At 41.1% G+C, this 20,743-nt stretch overlaps 1 protein-coding gene and 1 long non-coding RNA gene across 2 annotated transcripts in view; one reads left to right on the top strand and one right to left on the bottom strand.

Annotated features, from left to right (window-relative positions):
- Positions 1-500: 500 nt before the first annotated feature.
- LOC144456381 (uncharacterized) lies at positions 501-5,027 on the bottom strand. Its single transcript, XR_013485498.1, has 3 exons — positions 4,334-5,027; positions 1,605-1,688; positions 501-747 (listed from the first exon to the last, which is right to left on the bottom strand). It is a non-coding gene; the product is annotated as an uncharacterized LOC144456381 (long non-coding RNA).
- A 5-nt stretch (positions 5,028-5,032) lies between these two features.
- NPHP3 (nephrocystin 3) overlaps positions 5,033-20,743 on the top strand; it is a 46,212-nt gene continuing 30,501 nt past the window's right edge. Inside the window, 8 exon segments of the mRNA XM_020987289.2 lie at positions 5,033-5,162; positions 5,164-5,502; positions 9,755-9,880; positions 10,922-11,072; positions 12,527-12,679; positions 14,473-14,606; positions 16,158-16,318; positions 19,928-20,084. Coding sequence (XP_020842948.1) covers positions 5,103-5,162; positions 5,164-5,502; positions 9,755-9,880; positions 10,922-11,072; positions 12,527-12,679; positions 14,473-14,606; positions 16,158-16,318; positions 19,928-20,084 — 1,281 coding nt within the window. The 5' untranslated portion in view covers positions 5,033-5,102.

Genomic DNA, 20,743 nt, shown 5'->3' with positions numbered 1-20,743 from the left:
GAGAGCCGGAAGGAACTGCAGGAATCACAGGATCATAGTCTAACAACGAAAAATCAGCTGTGGAGCCTATAGGTGCAAAGGACTATCCCCACTCGCCTTTCCAGTAAGAGTCCCCTCTGCATGCTGTTCAACCTCATTCATTCACCTTCTATAACATGAGGTAGGAGAGGTTCCCTTTTCCCTTATACTCTGACTTTCTTAAAGCACCACCACTGTAACCTGGCAGGGGGAAACACTGTTTAAAGCTTAGTTTAAGGGTCATGCTTACAGTTTATTTTTTTCAAAAAGAGACATTTTAAAAGTTACTTAATGTACAATAAGAATCATGTTCAGGACAAGTATGTATTTCCTACACATAAGAGGAATGCTAAACACAGAACATTCACATACACACACACACACACACACACACACATTTAACTAGGATCCAGAAGCTTGCCTAAAACCTACAGTCATAATCTTTTAGGAGGCTGATACTTAAGCATCATCAGAATATGAAGCAGTTTGTGGGATTTCTGATTAGGCTTTTATTTCACTTCAGTTCTGCCCTGTCCAAACAATCCCCAGTACATCTGCTGACAAAATTTGGCCAGGTTTGTGCCAAGCTTTTTGTCAAAGGTCATCTTCTCCAATGCAGAAGCTCCCCCTGTCACCAGCCAGCTACAGTCACTGTACCCAGGATTTCTCAGACTCATGAGGTCACTTCCTAGAGTGGTCATTTCCACCTCAATGCTGATATCCAATCGCCTGCTCAGGAAAGAAAACACAGCAGAAAAAGCATCCAGGGTTCCATACTCGTCCCTCCGCTACTGTCACAGATCAAGTGAAGACCACAGAGCCGCCCACAATTTTCTGCATCAAGCCAAAGCAAAAAGCCCTTTTGGGGGGGGTCACCCCTTCACCAGAAGTATCTAGAAAATTCATCTTACCCCCAAAGGCCACAATGATAAGTCATCATCTCTCAAATATGCCCCCCTTCTCTGACATTACACTGTCCTGGCACAGGACTTTATCACCTCATGTCTGGACTACGGGAACAGACTACTAGCTGGTCTCCAAGTCTCTCATTGACACAAACTTGTCTCCAGTCTATATTCCACTCAGCTGTCAAATAGATCTCAGTAAAGTATAGTTCTAAGGCAGCTAGGTGACTCTGTGGATAGAGTACTGGGCCTGAAGTTAGGAAGGCCAGAGTTCAAATATGACCTCAGATGACTTTTTAAGCTGTGTGACCCTGGGCAAGTCACTTCACCATGTTCGCCTCAGTTCTTCACCTATAAAATGAGATAGAGAAGGAAATGGCAAACCACTCCAGGATCTTTGCCAAGAAGATCTGGTCAGACACGACTGAAATAACTAAACAACAATATAAAGTATTTTAAGGCTTGGAAAACATCATACATACATCATCCTTTTTGATCCTCATAACAGTTCTGATGTTGGTTATTATCATTGTTCAGTCATGTCTGACTCTTCGTGATCCCATCTGGGGTTTTCTAGGCAAAGATACTGGAGTGCTTTGCCATTTCCTACCCACTGACACCTAGTCAACTCATTCTTTTGTTCAGAAAGCCACATCATAAACGTAACAATACTGGACTTACAATAAGAAAGACCTGAGTTTAAATCCGGCCTCAGACACTTGGTAGGGAAAGCTGTTTATCCTTTCTCAATCTCAGTTTCCTCATCTGTGAATGAAGATAACAAAAGCACAAGGTTGTTGTGAGGATCAAATGAGATTTTATATATATATATACATATACACGTGTGTGTGTGTATGTATATATGCATACATGTATATATATTTGTGTGTGTGTATCTGGGGAAGCACAAAGTGCTTTGGAAAATTTAATGCTCTATATAAACGTTATCATTTGATTGCGGTGATCTTACTCAGAAATGTAATTCAGCTTTCCTGGTAGTGGCTCACGCCTAATGAAACTTTATCGAGAATACCTCATCTTTGAACGACAACATAATACATTCCAGTTTACTTGAAAGGGCTTTCTAGGTTATGTTTTGAAAAAGGAAAACAAGGAAAAGAAAGGCCTAGTGCTCAAGGTAGATAATACAAGGGAATCAGATACAGGGAGAAAGAAGAATCACTCAGCTCCTATTCTTCTGTCTAAGAGAATCACCCTGACTAAAAATGACAGGACAAAAATTATTATGAGGAGTTGAAATCCAAGATAAGTGAAGAGATAGTAAGAAAACACCTCACTAGTCTAAAATGAATTCAAGCTACTTGGCCTGGACAAATGATATCCCAGAGTACAGAAAGCTTTTGAAGAGGTGTTTGTTCAATTGCTCGTGACCTTTGAGAAAGCACTGAGAGGTGCTGCAGGATTGAGTGGGTAAATGTAGCCTTATTTTCAAAAAGGGGAAGAAGGTGAGGTCTCCTAACTACCAACCAGTGGGCTTCCTGGCCTATCTAGCGACAGAGTTCAAGCGAAGGCTAAATGACCACCTGATAGGATGTCACAGGGTTGATTCAAACACTGGATGACCTCTAACGTTCCTTCCAACTCTAACATCTGTGCTTTTATTATATCACAACTTGGCAAAATGTATTTTACATTTTCATTTGGATAGCCTCCAAGTACTGGCACTGAGTTAGTCAGAAGGTTAGGAAAATAAAAGCTGCTCTCTGAATCCCTTAAAATGACTGATAGATCCAATTTGATAACTAAATATTTTGCTTTTATTTCTACTAATAAATGGAACATAAAAATCAGTTCCAAGAGCTGGAAGAATATGTATATGCATTTCTGGCTTCTATGAAATGTAAATAGTTAAAGTGGTAGAGATAACAATCACATTTTAAGTGTCTTGAGGGGACATCTGAGCAATAAATTACATGTGAAATAAGACTAGTCTGATGGGATGCACACTCATTAAACACGGAAGTAAATGTATGACAAGTGGTTAAATCTCAAGTAAGAGAAAGAACATCATGGTGTAAGTCAGTAAGTGTTTCTTGGAAGAAGGGAGTTCTGAGCTGAGTCTTGAAGGAAAATTAGGATTTGGATGGGTGATGAGAAGGGAGATTACATTTCAAGGAAAGTAGAATAACATTAGTCATCATGGAGTTGGGAACAAACTCGTTATTGTGGCAAAAGGAGTAATGAGATCAGATTGGCTAGAATGAATGAAGCCTGTTAGGGAGTAAGAGATGATGCCTTGATTTTGAAAGATTAGGGGAGGCTGCACTTAACAAAGCTGTGAATTGAGGGGTTTGAATTTGTCCCAATAAGCGTTGGGAAGCCACTGTCTATTTTTGAGTAGAGCAAGAACATAATTAAATCCTCCATTAGTTATGAATTTCTCAAATACATCTAAGGAAGACGTGTTTTACTGCTTTTCTACCTACATAAATAATCTTAGAGATTGCTAACCATTCCTGACTTTTCTCCTTATTTGGAAATTCTTATCTTTGTCATTTTCTCAGGTGCTTCTCCTTATGCTAGGGCAGGTAGGTGGTGTCATAGTTTATGGAGTGGAGTCAGGAAGAGTCATCTTCCTCAATTCAAATGTGGCCTCAGACACTACCAGCTGTGGGACCCTGGGCAAGTCACTTAACCCTGTTGACCTCAGTTTCCTCATCTGTAAAATGGGCTGGAGATGAAAACAGCAAACCACTCCAGTATCTTTGCCAAGAAAACCCCAAATAGCATCATGAAGAGTCAGAAACGATTGGAAATAACTGAACAACTTATCCTACATTATCTCTAACATCCCACTTCTTCTCCATCTCACCAATCCATCTATCCTTCACACTACTGCCAAAGCAATCTTCCTAATGCATAGTTCTGCCCACACTACTGCCCAACTGAAAAACCTTAAATGAATCCCCCATGCCAACTGAATAAAATGCTAACTCCTTTTTAGGCAGTTAAGTGGTGCAGTATAAAATGCCAGGCCTGGAGCCAGGAAGACTCCTCTTCCTGAGTTCAGATCTGACCTAAGACTCTTACTAGCTGTGTGACCCTAGGCAAGTCACTTAACCCTGTTGGCCTCAGTTTCCTCATCTGTAAAATGAGCTGGCACAGGATATGGCAAATCACTCCAGTATCTCTGCCTAGAAAACCCTAAACGGGGTCATGGAGAGTCAGACGTGACTGAACAACAATATACATACACATACATTAAATGTGTGCATACATTTAAGCTTTAATGCTTAAAACTGCACTAAGACTTTTGAGGCAACATATATATGCATACATATATAGAGAGAGATAGACACACACATATATATATATATATATCTCACATTACATACTGGGATTTTTTTTTTTTTACAAAACTCCATCCAAAAATTTGTCTGGTTTCTCACCTACAGGTTTTGGACACTTCTTCTGTTTGTCCCCAGTCTAGTGGGGCTGGCTTACAGCTCTGCTCTGGGCAGGAGACATGGGATGGAAGACCCTCATCTCTAGGCCTTGGGATACAGCAGCCCTGCCCAGCCCCCTGCTGAGAAGTGTCTCCTCAGTGGCCGCAGAAGGAAAGATAAAGGTGGAAGGGCAGAAAGAGGAGACATGGAGAAGGAGATACTGAAGAGATGTGGAGGAAGGGGTGGAGAAGGGAGGAATAGAGGAGGAGGAGGAGATATGGAGAAGGATTGAGGACACAAAAAGGAAGAAGGAATGGAGGAGGAGGAAGAGAGTATAAAGAGAGATGGAGGAGGGAGGCCTAGAGGAGGAGAGACAAGGAGGAAGAAGGGATGAGGAGGAGAGATGGAAGAGGAGGTGACATGGAGGAGGATTGAGAAGGATAAATGGAGGAAGAAGGAATGGAGGAGGAGGAAGGAAGGAGGAGGAGAAGAGATAGATGAGGAAGGTACAGAGGACGAGAGACCAGGAGGAAGAAGGGAGAGGAGGAAGAAGGGAAAGAGGAGGAGGAATGGAGGAGGAGGAAGGAAGAGAGGAGGAGGAGAGGCGGAGGAGGGAAGTCTGGAGGAGAGCCCAGGGCCCCAGGCCGACCCCCAGGAGCCGCACGGGCGGAGCGGAGCGGGGCCGCGGGGCCGCCCCAGCCTCGAGTCCACGCCCACGAGGACGGCCCAGCGGTGGGCAGCACCAGGAGGTGGGGCCGGGGTCCGGGGCACCATGGGAACCGCCTCGTCCCTGGTGAGCCCCGCGGCCGGGGAGGTGATCGAGGACACGTACGGGGGGCGGCGGGGGCGAGGCGTGCGAGATCCCCGTGGAGGTGAAGCCGAAGGCCCGCCTGCTGCGCGGCTCGTTCCGCCGGGCCGGGGCCGCGGGGGCCGCCGGGCCGGGCGCAGCGGCCGGGGCCGGGGCCGGGGCGCGCGGCGCAGGGCTGCTCGGGGCCAGCTTCAAGTCCACGGGCTCGTCGGTGCCCGAGCTGGAGTACGCGGCGGCCGAGTGCGAGCGGCTGAAGAAGGAGTACGAGATCTTCCGGGTCAGCAAGAACCAGGAGCTGCTGGCCATGGGCCGCCGGGAGGCCAAGCTGGACACGGAGAACAAGCGGCTGCGGGCCGAGCTGCAGGTGACCCTGCGCGCCGGGCCCGAGACCGACGGCCAGAGAGGACCGCGGGGGCCGAGGGGGGAAATTGAGGAGGACTGCAGGGGAGCATGCTAAGACCCAGAGAGATCTAGAGCTGGGAGGGACCTCCAGGGCCAAATGGGGAAACTGAGGGCCAGAGGGGACCTTAGCTCTAGAGCGTGACGGGACCAGGGAGGCCATCCAACCCAGTCCCCTCATTTTACTGAAGAGGAAACTGACTTTCAGAGAGGCTGATAGGATCATATATCTAGAGTTGGAATCCATTTAGTCATTTTACAGAGAAGTGAACCGCGGCCCGGATAGGTGAAGTTGCCGAAGGTCCCACAGGTGATAACGTGGCAGAGGCAAGATTTTAACCCGGGTCCTCTGAATGACCCTGTCAGTTCTTTTTCCACTTTCTCATTCACTGCCAGTTAGTCTCTTCTCCACTGCCTTAACTAATCCTCCAAGTCACCTTTGGTAGCTGCTCTCATTCATTCAGGCCACTTCTGCTATGCTAAACCGACTTTAACTTTCCTGTCTGTGAAGGTCTCTCATCCGCCACCCCTCTGTAACCTGTTCTAGTAGGGCTTCCCAGTCTGAGATATTGTGCCTGGAAATATTTGGGGGGGGGGACTGTATTATCTGATTGAAATTGTTTAGTTGTGGTCCCTTTTGGAGTTTTCTTGGCAAAGATACTGAAGTGGCTTGCCATTTCCTTCTCCAGCTCATTTTACAGATGAGAAAACTGAGGCAAACAGGGTTAAGTGACTTGCCCAGGGTCACATAGCTAGTAATTGCCTGAGGCCAGATTTGATGAGTCTTCCTGACTCTAGGGCCAGCTCTTTGTCCACTGCACCACCTAACTGCCCATTGAAATGGTTTAATTTTATTTCTTACGTGCATTTGCATGTTAAACTGTATGATTTATTTCATTTCCTATAGAATGAGGTCCAGAGGGGTTTTCTGAAATCCAGGGAGTACAAACTGAAAAAGTTTGAAAACCCCTGTATTAGAAGATCTTTCCTGAAAATTCATCCCTCTGTGGCTGGCTAGCATGGTGATAAACAGGGCTGGTCCTAAGGCCATTGCCACCCCTACTTGAAAATATTATCACTTGATAAGACCGGCCAGAAGGTGTGCTCTGATGGGATGGCCTTTGTTAAGGCTTCCTCCATGTCTACTCTTCCATTCCTTCGGCTCACCCCATGCCCAAATGGGCCTCCAGGGTACGATGTTCATAGGAGCCGTAGGGACCTTATGTGTCCCATTGAGGCATTAACTAACAGGAGACCTGAAATAATCATTGTGATTTCTAGACATGTCTCCAAACAGTAGAGTAAGACTCTGAAGAGGTCACAGAACCACAGTTTAAGCTTTGGAAGGGTCCTCAGCATCCATCTACTCCAGCTGATACCTGAAAGGATCACCTGCTTCAACATACCTGACTAGTAGTTGTCCAGTCTCTGCTTGAAGACCTCCAAGGAGGTAGGGCCCACCACCTTCAGAGGCAGCCCATTCCACTTTTGGACAACTAATTGTTAGAAAGTTTTTCTTAACATCAAGCCTCAATTTGCTCTTTGCAATACATATCCATTCTGCCCTCTTGGGCCAAACAAAACAGACCTTATCCCTCTTCTACATGAATACTTGAGCACAGCTATCCTGTCCTTCCCATATCCTTTTATCTCCAGGCTAAACGTTCCCAGTTCTTTCTTGACTTTTCAGGCTCTTGGAATAGCTGGTTTTCTTCACCATAAGAGATTTAGAGCTAAAAGAGTTCTTAAGAGATGATGAGCCAACTCTCTTATTTTACAAATGAGGAAACCAAGTCAGAGAGAGTGAAGTGACATCCCCGAGGTCACCCAAAGCCAGGATCAAAATTCCCGAATTGTCTGAATGCAAGCCTAGTGCTTTTGCCGCCTGAGCGTTCCACTTGGCATTTTACTCATTGGCGAGGTTCAGGCAGGGCATAAAAAACTTCTAGCATAATCTGTTTAAGGAGAATGCCGGCCTCTGTCTGTTGTATATGTGCCCACTCACATCTGTGTGTACCTGTGTTTGGTCTCACAAAGATTTTTCATCAGGATCCTCTAATCAGTCAGCAAGCATTTAACGCTTCCCGAGTTCCAGGAATCATGCTAAGTGCTGGCAACACAAAGACAAAATCGAAGCAGTTTATACTCTAAGAGAGCTTATGTTCTAGTAAGGGCAACAACATGTTACACACATAAGTAATACAAAATACAGGGTGTCCCAAAAATCATAGTACAGTTATAAACTGTAGTAGCTTAAAATTTTAGGATAGCCTCTGTGTGTATGTATTTTATATACACATATATGATAAAATATAATAACATAACAATTATATATGCTATATAATACATATGTTGTAGAGGTCTCATCTAGGCTACCCCTCCCATTTTACAGATGAAGAAACTGAAGCCCAGTGAGGCAAAGTGATGGGCCTAAGGTTACACAGGTAGCAATGGAATAGTACAATAGAAGGAACATTGGCTCTGGAACCCAAAGACCTTGGTTCAAATCCAAACTCTGACATTTAATATCTGTGTGCCCTTGGGCAAGTCTCCTCAACTGTAAAAATTAGGTTGAGCTAATTCACCTCTGAGGTTGCTTTCAGGTCTAGATCTGTGGTCCTAGATCCTGGGAGCATCTTGATCTTGGCAGTGCCATAAAACCTTGGCTATCTAGAACCTGCAGGCAATGAATTCTATGGTAACCCAGTTTTCTAGATTTCTGGTGTACCCCTGTGAGTGCTAAAACTTTTTAAAAGTTTAACTCTTTTGCATCTACCTAAAACCAATTCCAAAGGACCTTGCTTTTATAAACAGTACGTATGGGACACGGGTGCTTTTTAGATTGATGTATAGCCATACTTTCAATATGGATCTGGAGACTTCCCAGCAAGTAAAGCACATACACCTGGGTGCACGTGGATATTGTGATATCAATTTTTACCACTTCAGAGACCTCTTTTTTTCCCCTTTTACTGTCTGCCTGTTTTTTGAGTGGATGCAGAATGGGTAAGGTTGCCCAAAACTCTGCAAGTATGACTGTGTGGCATACTAAATAAAATTCATATTCTTTCACTCAGCCGTCGAGGTCTTCCATGATCTGGTCCCACCCAGTCAGGGGTCATCTCCAGTCATCTTGACCTACATCTTGCCAATGGACTGCAGTGACTCTGGAGGAGAAAGTGAAGCTGATGACTTTTCACTTAAATCCAGTTCACTTGCAAGTCAAGACATCATCCTCCTGATGTCATTGGTTCTCTTCCAGAATGAAGAACAAACAACAATAATACCCTGTCTGAAATCAGCATTATCTTCCAGGATCCTCATCCGTGTGTAATACATTCCCTCTTAATTCTACAGCAATGTGCCATCCTCAAGACACCCCCCCCACTGTTACGTCTTAACGTCTTTGCTCATGTTTTACTCAGTACTCAAGAGGAATAACTCAGTAAATATTACTGACTACTCCATAGACAGAAAGGTAGCCTTCGGATAGGAGGTTTTTTATACATAATATTTATATATAATATATATTATACATAATACATATTTTAAACTTAGCCAGGATTTATCAGTACTTTTTAGCAGTAAATTAGAGGGACATGCTAATTAGCAGTGGTTTGCCCACCTGCTGCACTGTCTAATGGTTAAATGTCTGAAATGTGCGTGGGATTTTCAAATTCTGGTTTCCCCCATACGGCTCCTGCCCAGAATAAGGGAGTCAGGCAAAAGTTTGGTCAAAGGAGATTTGAATCAAACTGGGAACTGGATAAAACATGCCTCTATTTGGCTGGTCAGGGTGCTGCTGAGTATATACGGACTAGTTCATTCACTCTGCCGCTGCTAACCCTGATTGTGGCCTCATGTAGCTTATTTCCTTTCTCTTCTATCTCAAAGCATCTTATGAAAGTCACATGATAGCATTCTTCAAGCTCAGTCAATGAAATGGGTGTTTTTATTCTCATTTACAGTTGGGGCAAATGAGGCATGGGAAAACAAAAGAATTGACCCAGTGCTCTAAAAGAAAAAGTAACAGTTTGCCTCAAGCTCACACCCTCTCCTTGGAACAATTCAGATGAGACATCTTCAGTTTGCAGAGTTGTCTTGCTATATGTGTGGCTAAAACAATGGCGTAGTCTTATTTGTTACGGATAAAGCAATGCAGAATTGCATGGGGGTGCTGCCTGTCAGAAGCATTTACAAGATCGTGGTTTTTTTAGGCACTTCAGAAAACTTATCAGAAGATACTTCGAGAAAAGGAAAGTGCTTTAGAAGCTAAATATCAAGCTATGGAGAGAGCAGCAACGTTTGAACAGGATAGAGATAAAGTTAAAAGACAATTCAAGGTAAATAAATGCCTTTGATTGTTTTCCTTTATATAGATACAGGAGTTAAATACACAGGACGTTGTGAAAACCCGCTTAATAGCATCATCTCATGTCTGAAATGGAAGGAGCTTTAGAGATAACCTAGTCCACTCCCATGTTGCAGATGAAGACGCCCCAGTGTAGTGAATAAGTAAGCCACTTTTATGAGAACAAAAATCCTTAGTCTGTTTCTGAATTCAGAGAATCTCAGAGTTGCAAGAGATCTTTGAGATTATCCAGTCCAATCTTCTACAATCTACAGTGTAGACTCTATACCACATAGGAATTTGCTCAAGTAACATTGAGAAATCCAGGGAGTTAGGTGATGGGTGTTAGTCATTTTTAAATTTAAATTTAAACATTTTTAAGGGCCCTGTTACATGTCGGGCACTATGCTAAGTGCTAGGGTTACAAAGAAAGGCAAAAGAGAGTCCTGCTCTCAAAGCACTTATAATCTAATGGGGGAGACAACCTGGAAACAACTATGTATTGGATAAATAGGAAATGAGCAACAGAAGGAAGGCACTAGTATTATGGGGATCAGGAAAGGCTTCTCCTAGAAGATGAGATTTTACCTGGGACTTGAAGGAAGCCAGGGAAGTGAGGAAGTAGAAATTGGGAGGGAGAATATTCCAGGCATGAGGAATGGCCATTGAAAATACTTAGTCTGGAGAGGGAGTATCTTGTGTGAGGAACAGCGGGGAGGCTAGAGTCACTGGATCACAAATGTGGGGGGCAAAGGGGGAGGTATAAGAAGACTGGAAAGGGTTGTCAGGGCCAAGTTATGAGGGGCATTGAATGAGAAGCACAGTTTTCTGTTTGATCCTACAGATGATAGCCAGCCTTTTAAATAAGATCGTTCAGAAAAAAACCTAAAAGACCTGGGTTATTCAGTTTACCAAAGAGTATTTTGAGGGTCAAATTAATAATGGTTTCATGTATAATATATTTTTATGAAGTATTCTTAGATGGTCAGTCAACATTCTAGTTATGAAAACTGCATTTTTTTTCTTTTTAAAGATTTTTAGGGAAACTAAGGAAAATGAAATCCAGGATTTGTTAAGAGCCAAACGCGAATTGGAAACCAAACTTCAGAGACTCCAGGCTCAAGGCATCCAGGTCTTTGATCCTGAGGAGTCCGATTCTGATGACAATTGCACAGATGTCACTGGTAAAGATGTTTGAACACTAGTTATGATATCAGTGAAGAGATCTGAAAATCATAACCTGAGTATTTATAATACAATGCAATGGAAAAATTCCTTTTAATTGCAACCTTAACTATCCAGAACAGAGATGTCAGAATCACTTCCTGGAGCTGGAACCAGATCACAGTGGAATTACCAAAACAAATATAGATACAGTACAACATAGATGATGTTAATTTGTGGTTTTCTAAGTCAGTATGTGGCCACAGGGATCCTCTTCTATTTGAGTTTGATACCACTGACCAAAAATACAACCAGAACCTTCAAATAAGTGGTTTGTTTGTTTTCTTTAAAGGAGACGGTGCCTCTGAACAGCAAAAATACATAATAACGTCCATGACCTAAAGCTCATGTAGTTTACTCCCAGAAAATCCCCATCAGGCCCTATTCAGAGTCTATTAACTCTTACTTTAAATATGTCTCCTACAAGCCTATTGAACCATAAATCCAGTAGGGCATGATTGCCAAGAGCAGTTATACTGATAGTAACAAGAAGAAACAAAAAACCTATTTAAAAACAAAACAAAACAGATGCAAGATTATACAATGCCCATTGGTATGTATGTAGTATAACATTATAGAGCCATACACAGAGGACATCTCTATAACAGCCTAGTATAGCAGTTGATATGTGTAATGATGAACCTGAGTCATTAATAAAAACTGAAGTTATATACAATTTCTTCTGCTTAAGAAGACAGAATTATATTGAAATATTTCTTTCCAGAATGGATAAAATTTTAAAAGTTTTGGCATGTAAAGGGAAGACTTCAGTTATTTAGAAAATCACATATCACATCTCATTTTGATGATACAATATAAATGAAGTAATACCATACCTGTTAAAGATTTAAGTTTTAAACCATATTATAAAAAACCAGAAATGCATTTTTGGAGTGCCTCCTTTATCTTTACAAAAGCTCCTGGTTCATATAAAGGATTTGAGCACATTCAGAAACTTTTGATATAGGTTTGTATAGGTATAAATGTAGAAGAGGGAAGTGTAGCAATTCTTAATATTATGAAATTGAGTACAAAAATCAGATTGACCTCTTTACCCCAGCTTGCTTGTATACTGAGACATGCAGTAACTACAGTCTGCCTATATATTTACTATGTATAGATGGTTATACAATTAGGTACTTTTCTACCTACAAACCTAAGTATTCAAATACTAATTGGCTCTCATTTAGATGGGTCTAGTTAACATAGTTTTGGTATCCAATAATAATGGTCTCCCATATAGCTCTGTACAAGTAATTAGGAATTTTTTTTAATGGACATGATAAGTAATTAGAAAGCTAGTAAAGAAAATAGAATAGTAAAATTTTTTAAGTAGGCTTATTAAGTAACATTCTGTAACTTGGTTTTTATTAGAAAAAAATTTGGTTGTTGGTTTTTTTTTTTTTTTTTTAAGCTACTGGAACTCACTATAACTCCTGGCGTGGTGGGGCCTTGGGGAGTGAGCCTTCCATAGGCAGTATGATGCAGCTTCAGCAGTCTCACAAGGGACCTGAGTTTGCCCATAGCTCTATAGACGTGGAAGGACCATTTGCAAATGTTAACCGAGGTAAGATACACCATGTTTTGAACTAACTTGATTGGCCCAATAGTGACAGTTTCTATAATGCACCTTTATCCGAGTATAAGTTTGATTTTTTCTTTCTAGAGTAATAATGGATCTCCATTTCCCTGTCTGCAAGGGAGCCCTATATAGCAGCATGTCTTTGCAGTGTGGCTGACCAGAGTTAGGGGTGCAGGGTGTGGCTGTGAAACAGAGTGATCCTACCTGGCTTACCCAGGAATCACACAAAAGTCTAACCACTTATAAACCCTTGGGACAGCACAGTTCATGGATGTCTTCTCTAAGATGTATAAGGACCATGTTTCTACTCCTGAATTTGCTCACAGTAAAATAGAACATCAAGAATATGGCCAACAAAGAGTTTGGCCCTATTTGCTTTAGTCTCTATCCCTGCAGAATGGGAGCTAGAAGCATGAGGTGTCAGGGTGGCCACTCAGGGTGGCCCAATTTCTGAGACCTGAGTCTTGGTAAGTGACTCTCTGGACCTTTGAAATGAGCTTTCTCTTAAGTTGAGCACAGTACAGTTGTGAGAAAAGCTCTTTGTCAAACAGACACATTATATAAATATATAAATAGGAGTTTTGTTGTTATTATTGATCCAGACATTCCAATGCCTGTGGCTTTTATCTAAATGTCTGTAGCATTTTACAAAAAGATTGTCTTTGGAAACAAGCATAACATCTTTACCAAAGTCAGGAATATGCCAGTCTCCTTTTAGAAAAAGAGAGAAGGGAAACTATGATGTGGTCCCTGTATCTCTTGGTTTCCTTTAACTATTTTTGTTTGTTATAAGGAAATTGAGGAATTTAGTGGCAGGCATGTCCAAAAATGACTGATGTAAAAAAAATCGGTATTAATAAAAGCTTAATGATCTCTTAGCTAAATGTCAGATAATTACATATCCATTTTTTTTTCAACTCTGGTCTTGGAAACTGTAGTTCAGAGTTCAGTCAATTTTAGTTGTGTCTGACTCTTCATAACCCCATTTAGAGTTTTCTTGGCAGAGATACTGGAGTGGTTTGCCATTTCTTTCTCCAGTTCACTTTACAGGTGAGGAAACTGAGGCAGACAGGGTTAAGTGATTTGCCCAGGGTCACACAGCTGGTAAGTGTCTGAAGCCAGTGTAGTTGTGTCATCACCAATTAAGTAAGTCCACACACCAGCGGAGGAGGCTGGCTTGACCCAAGGTGGTATCGAAAAAAATGGCTTACCTTACCCTTCAACTAAAAATTGGCTGAAGTTCCCTTGAAAGAGAGATCTTAGTAGGAGTTGACATCTTTGGGCTGGACCACCAGTGGCTCTCCTTACCCCGGGAGTCTAGTCCTAGGTTGAAATTTGAAGGGGTAATTGGTGACCCCTAGTATAATTTATTAATCTAAAAGATCATATCTACTTTAATAAGTATCCAAATAATCTATTGATTGGTTTCTAAAGTTGGTACACAGTGTGAATTAGTGGATAGGATGCTAGACTTGAAGTTAAGAAGAGCTGGGTTTGAATTCTGCAACAAGTAGTTGCTAGCTGGGGGACTCCGGATAAGTGACAAAGCCTCTCTGAGCGTCAGTTTCCTCCTTTAAAATGAGGGTCATCATATGTACAGTTCCAACTTCAGACAGTTATTTTGAGGCTCAAGTGAGGTACTCTATGAAAAGTGTTTTGCAAACTTAAAAGAACAGTAAAAAAAATATTCATTATGATTATAAGCCTCTTGATGGACATCATTGAAAAGATTGTCTGGCAGTCATTCTATGAAACAATCATATTTTGTTTGTTTACAGATGACTGGGATGCTGCTGTAGCTAGCTTGTTACAAGTTACTCCGTTGTTCTCCCATTCTTTGTGGAGTAACACAGTCAGATGTTACCTCATCAACACGGATGAAACACAGCCTGAAATGGACATTTTCTTGAGGGTGAGTGTCTTAGAAAATGCAGACTCCCTGAAATAAAATCTGTTCACCCCCTTTTAGAGAGCCAACCCTACCTCTTCTAGTCCAGATGATTATCTTCTGTAGTGAGAGTCCTAGTCCTAGAGTGACTGGGGCCAAGGCAACTCCTGGGAAGACAAGACTGGCCACAACTGTGATTTAGTTAATTATATTTTATATGCGTGTATGTATTTATGTTATGTGTATATGCATATACACATATATAATATATTTATATGTATTTGTGTATATATATATAATATATGTATATAATTAATAATTTAGTTTAGTTTGGCTGATTTGCAGCTGGAACCTCTGTGTATTGTCTCCCTCGTTAGAATTTGAGATCCTTAAGAACAGGGATCATTTCTGCTTTTCTGGTTGGGTCCCCAGTGCTCAGCACGGTGCTTTGTACAGAATAAGTGTTTAATAAATTTTTTAAAAAATTCATTCATTTCTTTCAGATCCCTTGCAGACACTCACAGTAACCCCTGTCTGCCCCCTGTCCCAGTCCCTTCCCTGGCTTTTGTTCTGTTCTTCTACAGTAGAACTGAATCAGCTTCTGCCCCCTATTGCAAAGCTGAAGGACAGGGTATTGTTCTGAGGAGATTTTCTGAACCCTTGAAGCTCCTAACATAGCAACTTCCCCAGGCAGAGGAAAACTCCATTCCTGCTTCCTCACCCCCAGTTATCTGGGTAGGGAGTCCCCAGTGATAAACTTCTACCAGTGGGACCCCTCTGCAACTTACAGTCTTAGGAGGTTCTTAGCCTGGGGTCCATGAACCCCCAGGGGGTATGTAAATGGATTTTCAGGTGGTCTTGGATGGGAAAAAATACATCTTTATTTCAGTATAATTAGTCTTCTTTAGTTATCTTTTGTATTTTCTTTTATACATTTAAGAATATTCTGGGAATGCTTCCTTAGGCTCCACAAAACTGTCAGAGATCCATGACACAAAAGAAAGTTAAGAATCCTTATCTTAGATACTTGCCAACATTATTATTAGAGATCTGTTCTCCATGTTTTTTCATAAGGAAATCCAGGACCCAAGGCAGATTAATACACCATTTTGTCCTTGGTTCTTCCATGATATTACGTATTACTTCCTTGGCTGAAGAATGTTATTAGGTGTGGTGAACTGATATTACTTATCTTTTATGTTTGGGATTACCTTCATTTTTGAGAATAAGTTAATCTTTCAGATTTTGTAATTTTATTCTTTTTTGATGGGTGGATGTCCACAGTGACCCAAAATGACTTATGCATATAATACTCATTTTGTGGAATGGTAGGATGCTACAGATCTAACTGCCTCATTTTGCAGATGACAACACTGAGGCCCAGGGAGGGGCAGTGATAGCCCAGGATCACACAGGTAGTCAGTGGCAGAGCTGGATTGGAGCCCAGGGTCTTAGGACTCCAAATCTTTTGCCCTTTGTACCATACCACATTGCCTTGAAATAGTATGGAGCTTACTTGAGCCTTAGCTAAACTTCAATAAATCACGCTTTCATATTTCTCATTTTTGCTATTAGGACTATTCACCCAAACTCCAGAGAATGTGTGAGACAATAGGATACTTCTTCCATGCAATTTATTTTCCAATAGAGAATGGAAGTCATTACTTCAGTGTAAGAAAATGGGAAATTGAAAAGAGTTCATTAGTTATTTTGTTTATTCATTTAACTTTACCAAGGTAAGTGTAATGAATCTACAGTTTATTATTAGACTGCACTTATATATAGTAAACAGATTGCTAAAAATGAACTTAAAATATGCATTCTAATTTGATTTTTTATTTTCCTAATTGATGCTATTTAAAAAGTGTTCTAATGGCTCTTTATTCAGTTGGAACACATCACCAAAATGTGCTTACCCATTTGTCTTACTGAGTGTATCTTAAATTCATTATCTGTATTGGCTCAGGACCATTTAAAGTCCAATATTCATTTCTTGGGTAAGAATAAAAGTATAAATCACTTTCTGTAATTTGTTCTTAAATAGCTACATGTAAATTGAAGCACATTTCAAATCTACCAAGGGAGCTCATTATTTAAAAGAATCCTCAGACTTTTAAAATGAAAATTTATTTTTGACCCTTCTTTGGCCTGCTTTACTAGTTGGTTTTTGCATACTAAGTTTTTTGTTTTAAAGCAGACCGTGTATATTTAAGTATGAAAATCACAGAATCTCAGAGTTGGAAGGGCTTTTGATGGTTATCTTCTCCAATTCATACTCCAGAGAGAATCCCTAAGATACCGTAACCCAGTGTGGTTGTGCAGCCTCTGTTTGAAGACTCCTTTCAAGATGGAACCCTTGCCTTTAGAAGAAAAAATGGTCAAGAAGAAATAGGAATGTCTAGGTGTATCTTTGCAGATTTTTAAAAATCTAGATTTAGTTCCTCTGTAGCTGTGGGTTCTTAATCTGCAACCTGAGAACTTGCTTTTTAAAATATTTTGATAACCATATTTCAGTACAGTTGATTTCCTTGGTTATCCTGTGTTTTTAAAAACATTCTGAGAAGGAGCTCATAGGTTTCAGTCAACAGACTGACAAAGGATCCTTGACACCAAAAAAAATTGGTCAAGAACATCTCATGGGAACAGCCTTGGACAGTCATGTGTTTACCCTCATAGAAAATGTTCAGGAGAGTCTAGGTGACCACTTATTGCTTATGTTTTTGAGGGAATTTTAATTCCTGTGTGGGTTGGACTACAAGGCCTTGAGGGTCCCTTCTAATCCTGAGATTCTGAGAGTTCCTTTTCTTTAATGATTTCAGTAAAGCCTGTTCCTTCAATATGTGGTATTATTTGTAACTTCTTGTACTTTGCCTGTGTTGTTAGGGGGAGATAGTGCTATAGTGAATAATTTATTTCTTCTGTTATTTTGATAATATCAGGGTTTTTTCTGGTTCTTTTTCTTGACTATAAGAAGTCAATTTTAAAAATTAAAGCTGTCAATTCAATTTGTTCTGTCCTATTCAATCTCTTCAATTCAACTAGTTCTTTAGTTAGGATAAATATAATTAAAAGGAAGGCAAGTGAAAAGGGCCAAAGAAGAAGAAAATTGAGAAATGACATCTATGATGACAGTAAGAGTCAGATTTTCCACCGAACAAATTTTATTAAATACTTACTACAAGCAGGGCACTGTGCTAAAAACTGAGCATACAAAGACAAAAATGAAGCCAGCACTGCCTTCAGGGAGCTTACATTCTATAAGGTGGCTACAGCAGGGACACAGATGAGTATAAGGCTTAGGAGCAGGGAGCATGATGGACAATCAATATTCTGAAAGGCTGTGCTGATGAGGGACTGGGTATCAGAAAGGACGTGTTGGTTATGTGAACACAGGTCAGTCAGTATTTATTAAGTACTTCCTCTGTGCCAGGCACTCTTCTAAGTGCTGGGGATACAGAGGAAGGCAGAAGAGAGTCCCTGCCCTCAAGGAGCTCATAGTCTAATGAAAGAAGATGTGCCAGGGGATGGAGGGTTGCATTTGAGGAATAGCATGTAGTCTGATTTTGGCTGGAACATGAAGCATGTAAAGGAGAGTAATATGAAATAAAAGCACAGAAGTGGGTTAGAGCAAGATGGTGGAAGACTCCAAGGGACTCATTAAAGAGTCTGTATTTTATAATAGGAGCCATGGAAGATTGTTGAGCTAGGAAATGCAGACTTGCAAATTAGGAAGATGATTTTGTCAGCTGTTTGAAGAGTAGATTGGAGAGGTGCAGAATAGGTAGGAGGCTCTTGTAGTCATCTAGGCAAAAGGAAATGAGGGCCAGAGAACTAGGGCTGTGACCATGTGAATGGCAAGGAGGGGAAGGATGTGAGAGATGCACAGGTAGAAAGAATTGCATGGATATTGGCAGATGACTATAAAGAGGTTGGGGGAGGGGCAACAAGGAGTGATGACTATGAGGCTGGTGCCCAGGACAGTGCTGGTGCCCTTTACAGAGATAGAGGAGTTGGGGAGGGAGGAGGTGTTGACTTCTTTTTAGGGCACCCTGAGTTTGAGGTGTCAACAGAACATCTAGCAAGCAGAGAAGTCCAGGAGGCACTTGAATGAGAATGGCTAAAGCTTAGGAAAGAGATAAGCCTGGAATTACGGATGTCATCTGCAAAGAGAGAATAATGTGACCATTAAAAGAGAGAGAAAAGAAGCCAGGATAGAGCTTTGGGAATCTCCCTGCTTAGGAGGTAGGATATGGAGAGTGAAGCAGGAAAGGAGACTGGGACGTTATCAGACAAGTTGAGGAAAGGAGAGGAGGACAAGAGGTCAGCACCCCATGGAAAAAGATGGTAATGAGCAGTGTCATCAACACTGTCAAAAGCGGCAAAAAAAAAAAGAGATCAACAGAAAAGACAATTTGATTTGGGAATGGTCAGAGTTCCTTAGTGATCTCTGAGAGAGTTGTTTTCTTACAGAGGTGAGATTGGAAGCCCAGCTGTAGTGGTTGAAAAAGTGAGAACATGATGAAGAAAGGGAGGCACTGATAGATGCTGTCTGTGTTGATGAATAGATCAGTCAACAAACATTTATTAAGCATTTACTTTGTGTCAGACACAAGCTGAGTTCTCCAAGGATTAAAAAAATTATAAATCGAAAACTGCCTTTGCCCTGAAGCCACTTCATTCTAGTGAAGAGCGCCACATAGAAATCACATGTGATCATAGTAAATTGGAACATACGAAATAAATACAGAGCAGAGAGAAGATAACCTCCGAGGGGATGGCAGATGTACTGTTTGAGCAGAGTCTTACAAGGAAACCGGGAATTCTAAGAGACAGAGGTTGGGAGGAAGAGCATTCCAGGTATGGGCAACATAACTGTGATATAGACTCCAGGAGTTTCACAGTAAAACAGAAGAGAGAGAACGAGAGCTTGAGGGGATGTTTGAAAGTAATAGGAACAAGATTTTCACTTGAAATTATGTGTAAATACATGGCATGGTTAAATTTTACATTTATAACATGAGTTTGCTCCATTATGTTAAAAATCTAAGTTACTGTTGAGCTCAGAATATTCTCTAAGTTTTATAGACATAAAGGAAAAAAATGGAGTACAACTGTGTGATATTGAAGTTTAAATGGCCCCCAACATGTAAGTCATCATGGCTTATTCAAGAAAATTTTGCTCCTTGACTAACACAAAATACTTAGAAAAATGCTGCTTTTTTTTGCATCAGGACTTTTATGAACAGTCTTTATAATTAAGTCCATTATTGAAACTTGAGTTGATTGATTGAACTGTTTGCTGCAACAGTGTAATGTAGCACAAGAAATGCTGATTTCCAATCTAGCTGTTTGTTGGAGGACTGTGAAGAGGCATTTTTGAAAAACTCCGAAGGAAAGCCTAGATTGATCTATCATCGCTTGGAGGATGGCCAAGTCAGCTCTGACTCTGTCCAGCGATTGATTGAACAAGTTTCTTACTTGAACAAGACTAACAAGGTCAAGGTAAATTTTAAAGAAATTTGGCCTATGTGTGAAGCCCCACTGTGATAATGGCGAGAGGCAGAAGGCTTGTTCAGCCCAAAAAGTGATCTGGGGCTATGCCCTATAGACTTCTCATTAATTAGCCAACTGGGTTGGGTTCTAGAGCAGGGACAAGAGCATCACTGTATGATGGAGAGGTGAAAGTGGGAGTGATAGCTAAGTGTATAGGCCAAATTGCCAACTTATTTTCCACCACAGAGCCTTGATATCCAGAACAGGTGGAGGGCCTCCTCCACGGCATGCAGTCTGATATAGGCTTTATATATACATTCATATTAAACATATTTTCACATTAGTCATGTTGTAAAGAAGAGTTAGAACCAATGGGAGGAACTACAAGAAAGAAAAAAAAAGAGAGAGAAAGAGAGAGAGCAAATATGCTTTGATTCATCCAGACTTCATAGTTTTTTTCTGAATGTGGATAGCATTTCCTATTGTGAATCTTTTGGAGTTGTCTTAGATCCTTGCATTGCTGAGAAGAGCTAAATCTATCAGTTAGTCATAGCACAATGTTGCCGTTACTGTATACAATGTTCTCCTGGTTCTATTCACTTCACTTAGCATCAGTTCATGTAAATCTTTCCAGGTTTTTCTGAAGTCTGTCCACTCATCATTTCTTA

Source organism: Phascolarctos cinereus, unplaced genomic scaffold (assembly GCF_003287225.1).
Source record: "Phascolarctos cinereus isolate Bilbo 61053 unplaced genomic scaffold, phaCin_HiC Scaffold_1;HRSCAF=81, whole genome shotgun sequence".
In the NCBI taxonomy this organism is placed as follows: domain Eukaryota; kingdom Metazoa; phylum Chordata; class Mammalia; order Diprotodontia; family Phascolarctidae; genus Phascolarctos; species Phascolarctos cinereus.
The sequence above is the reverse complement of the archived record's forward strand: the minus strand, read 5'-3'. Positions and strand labels throughout refer to the sequence as shown.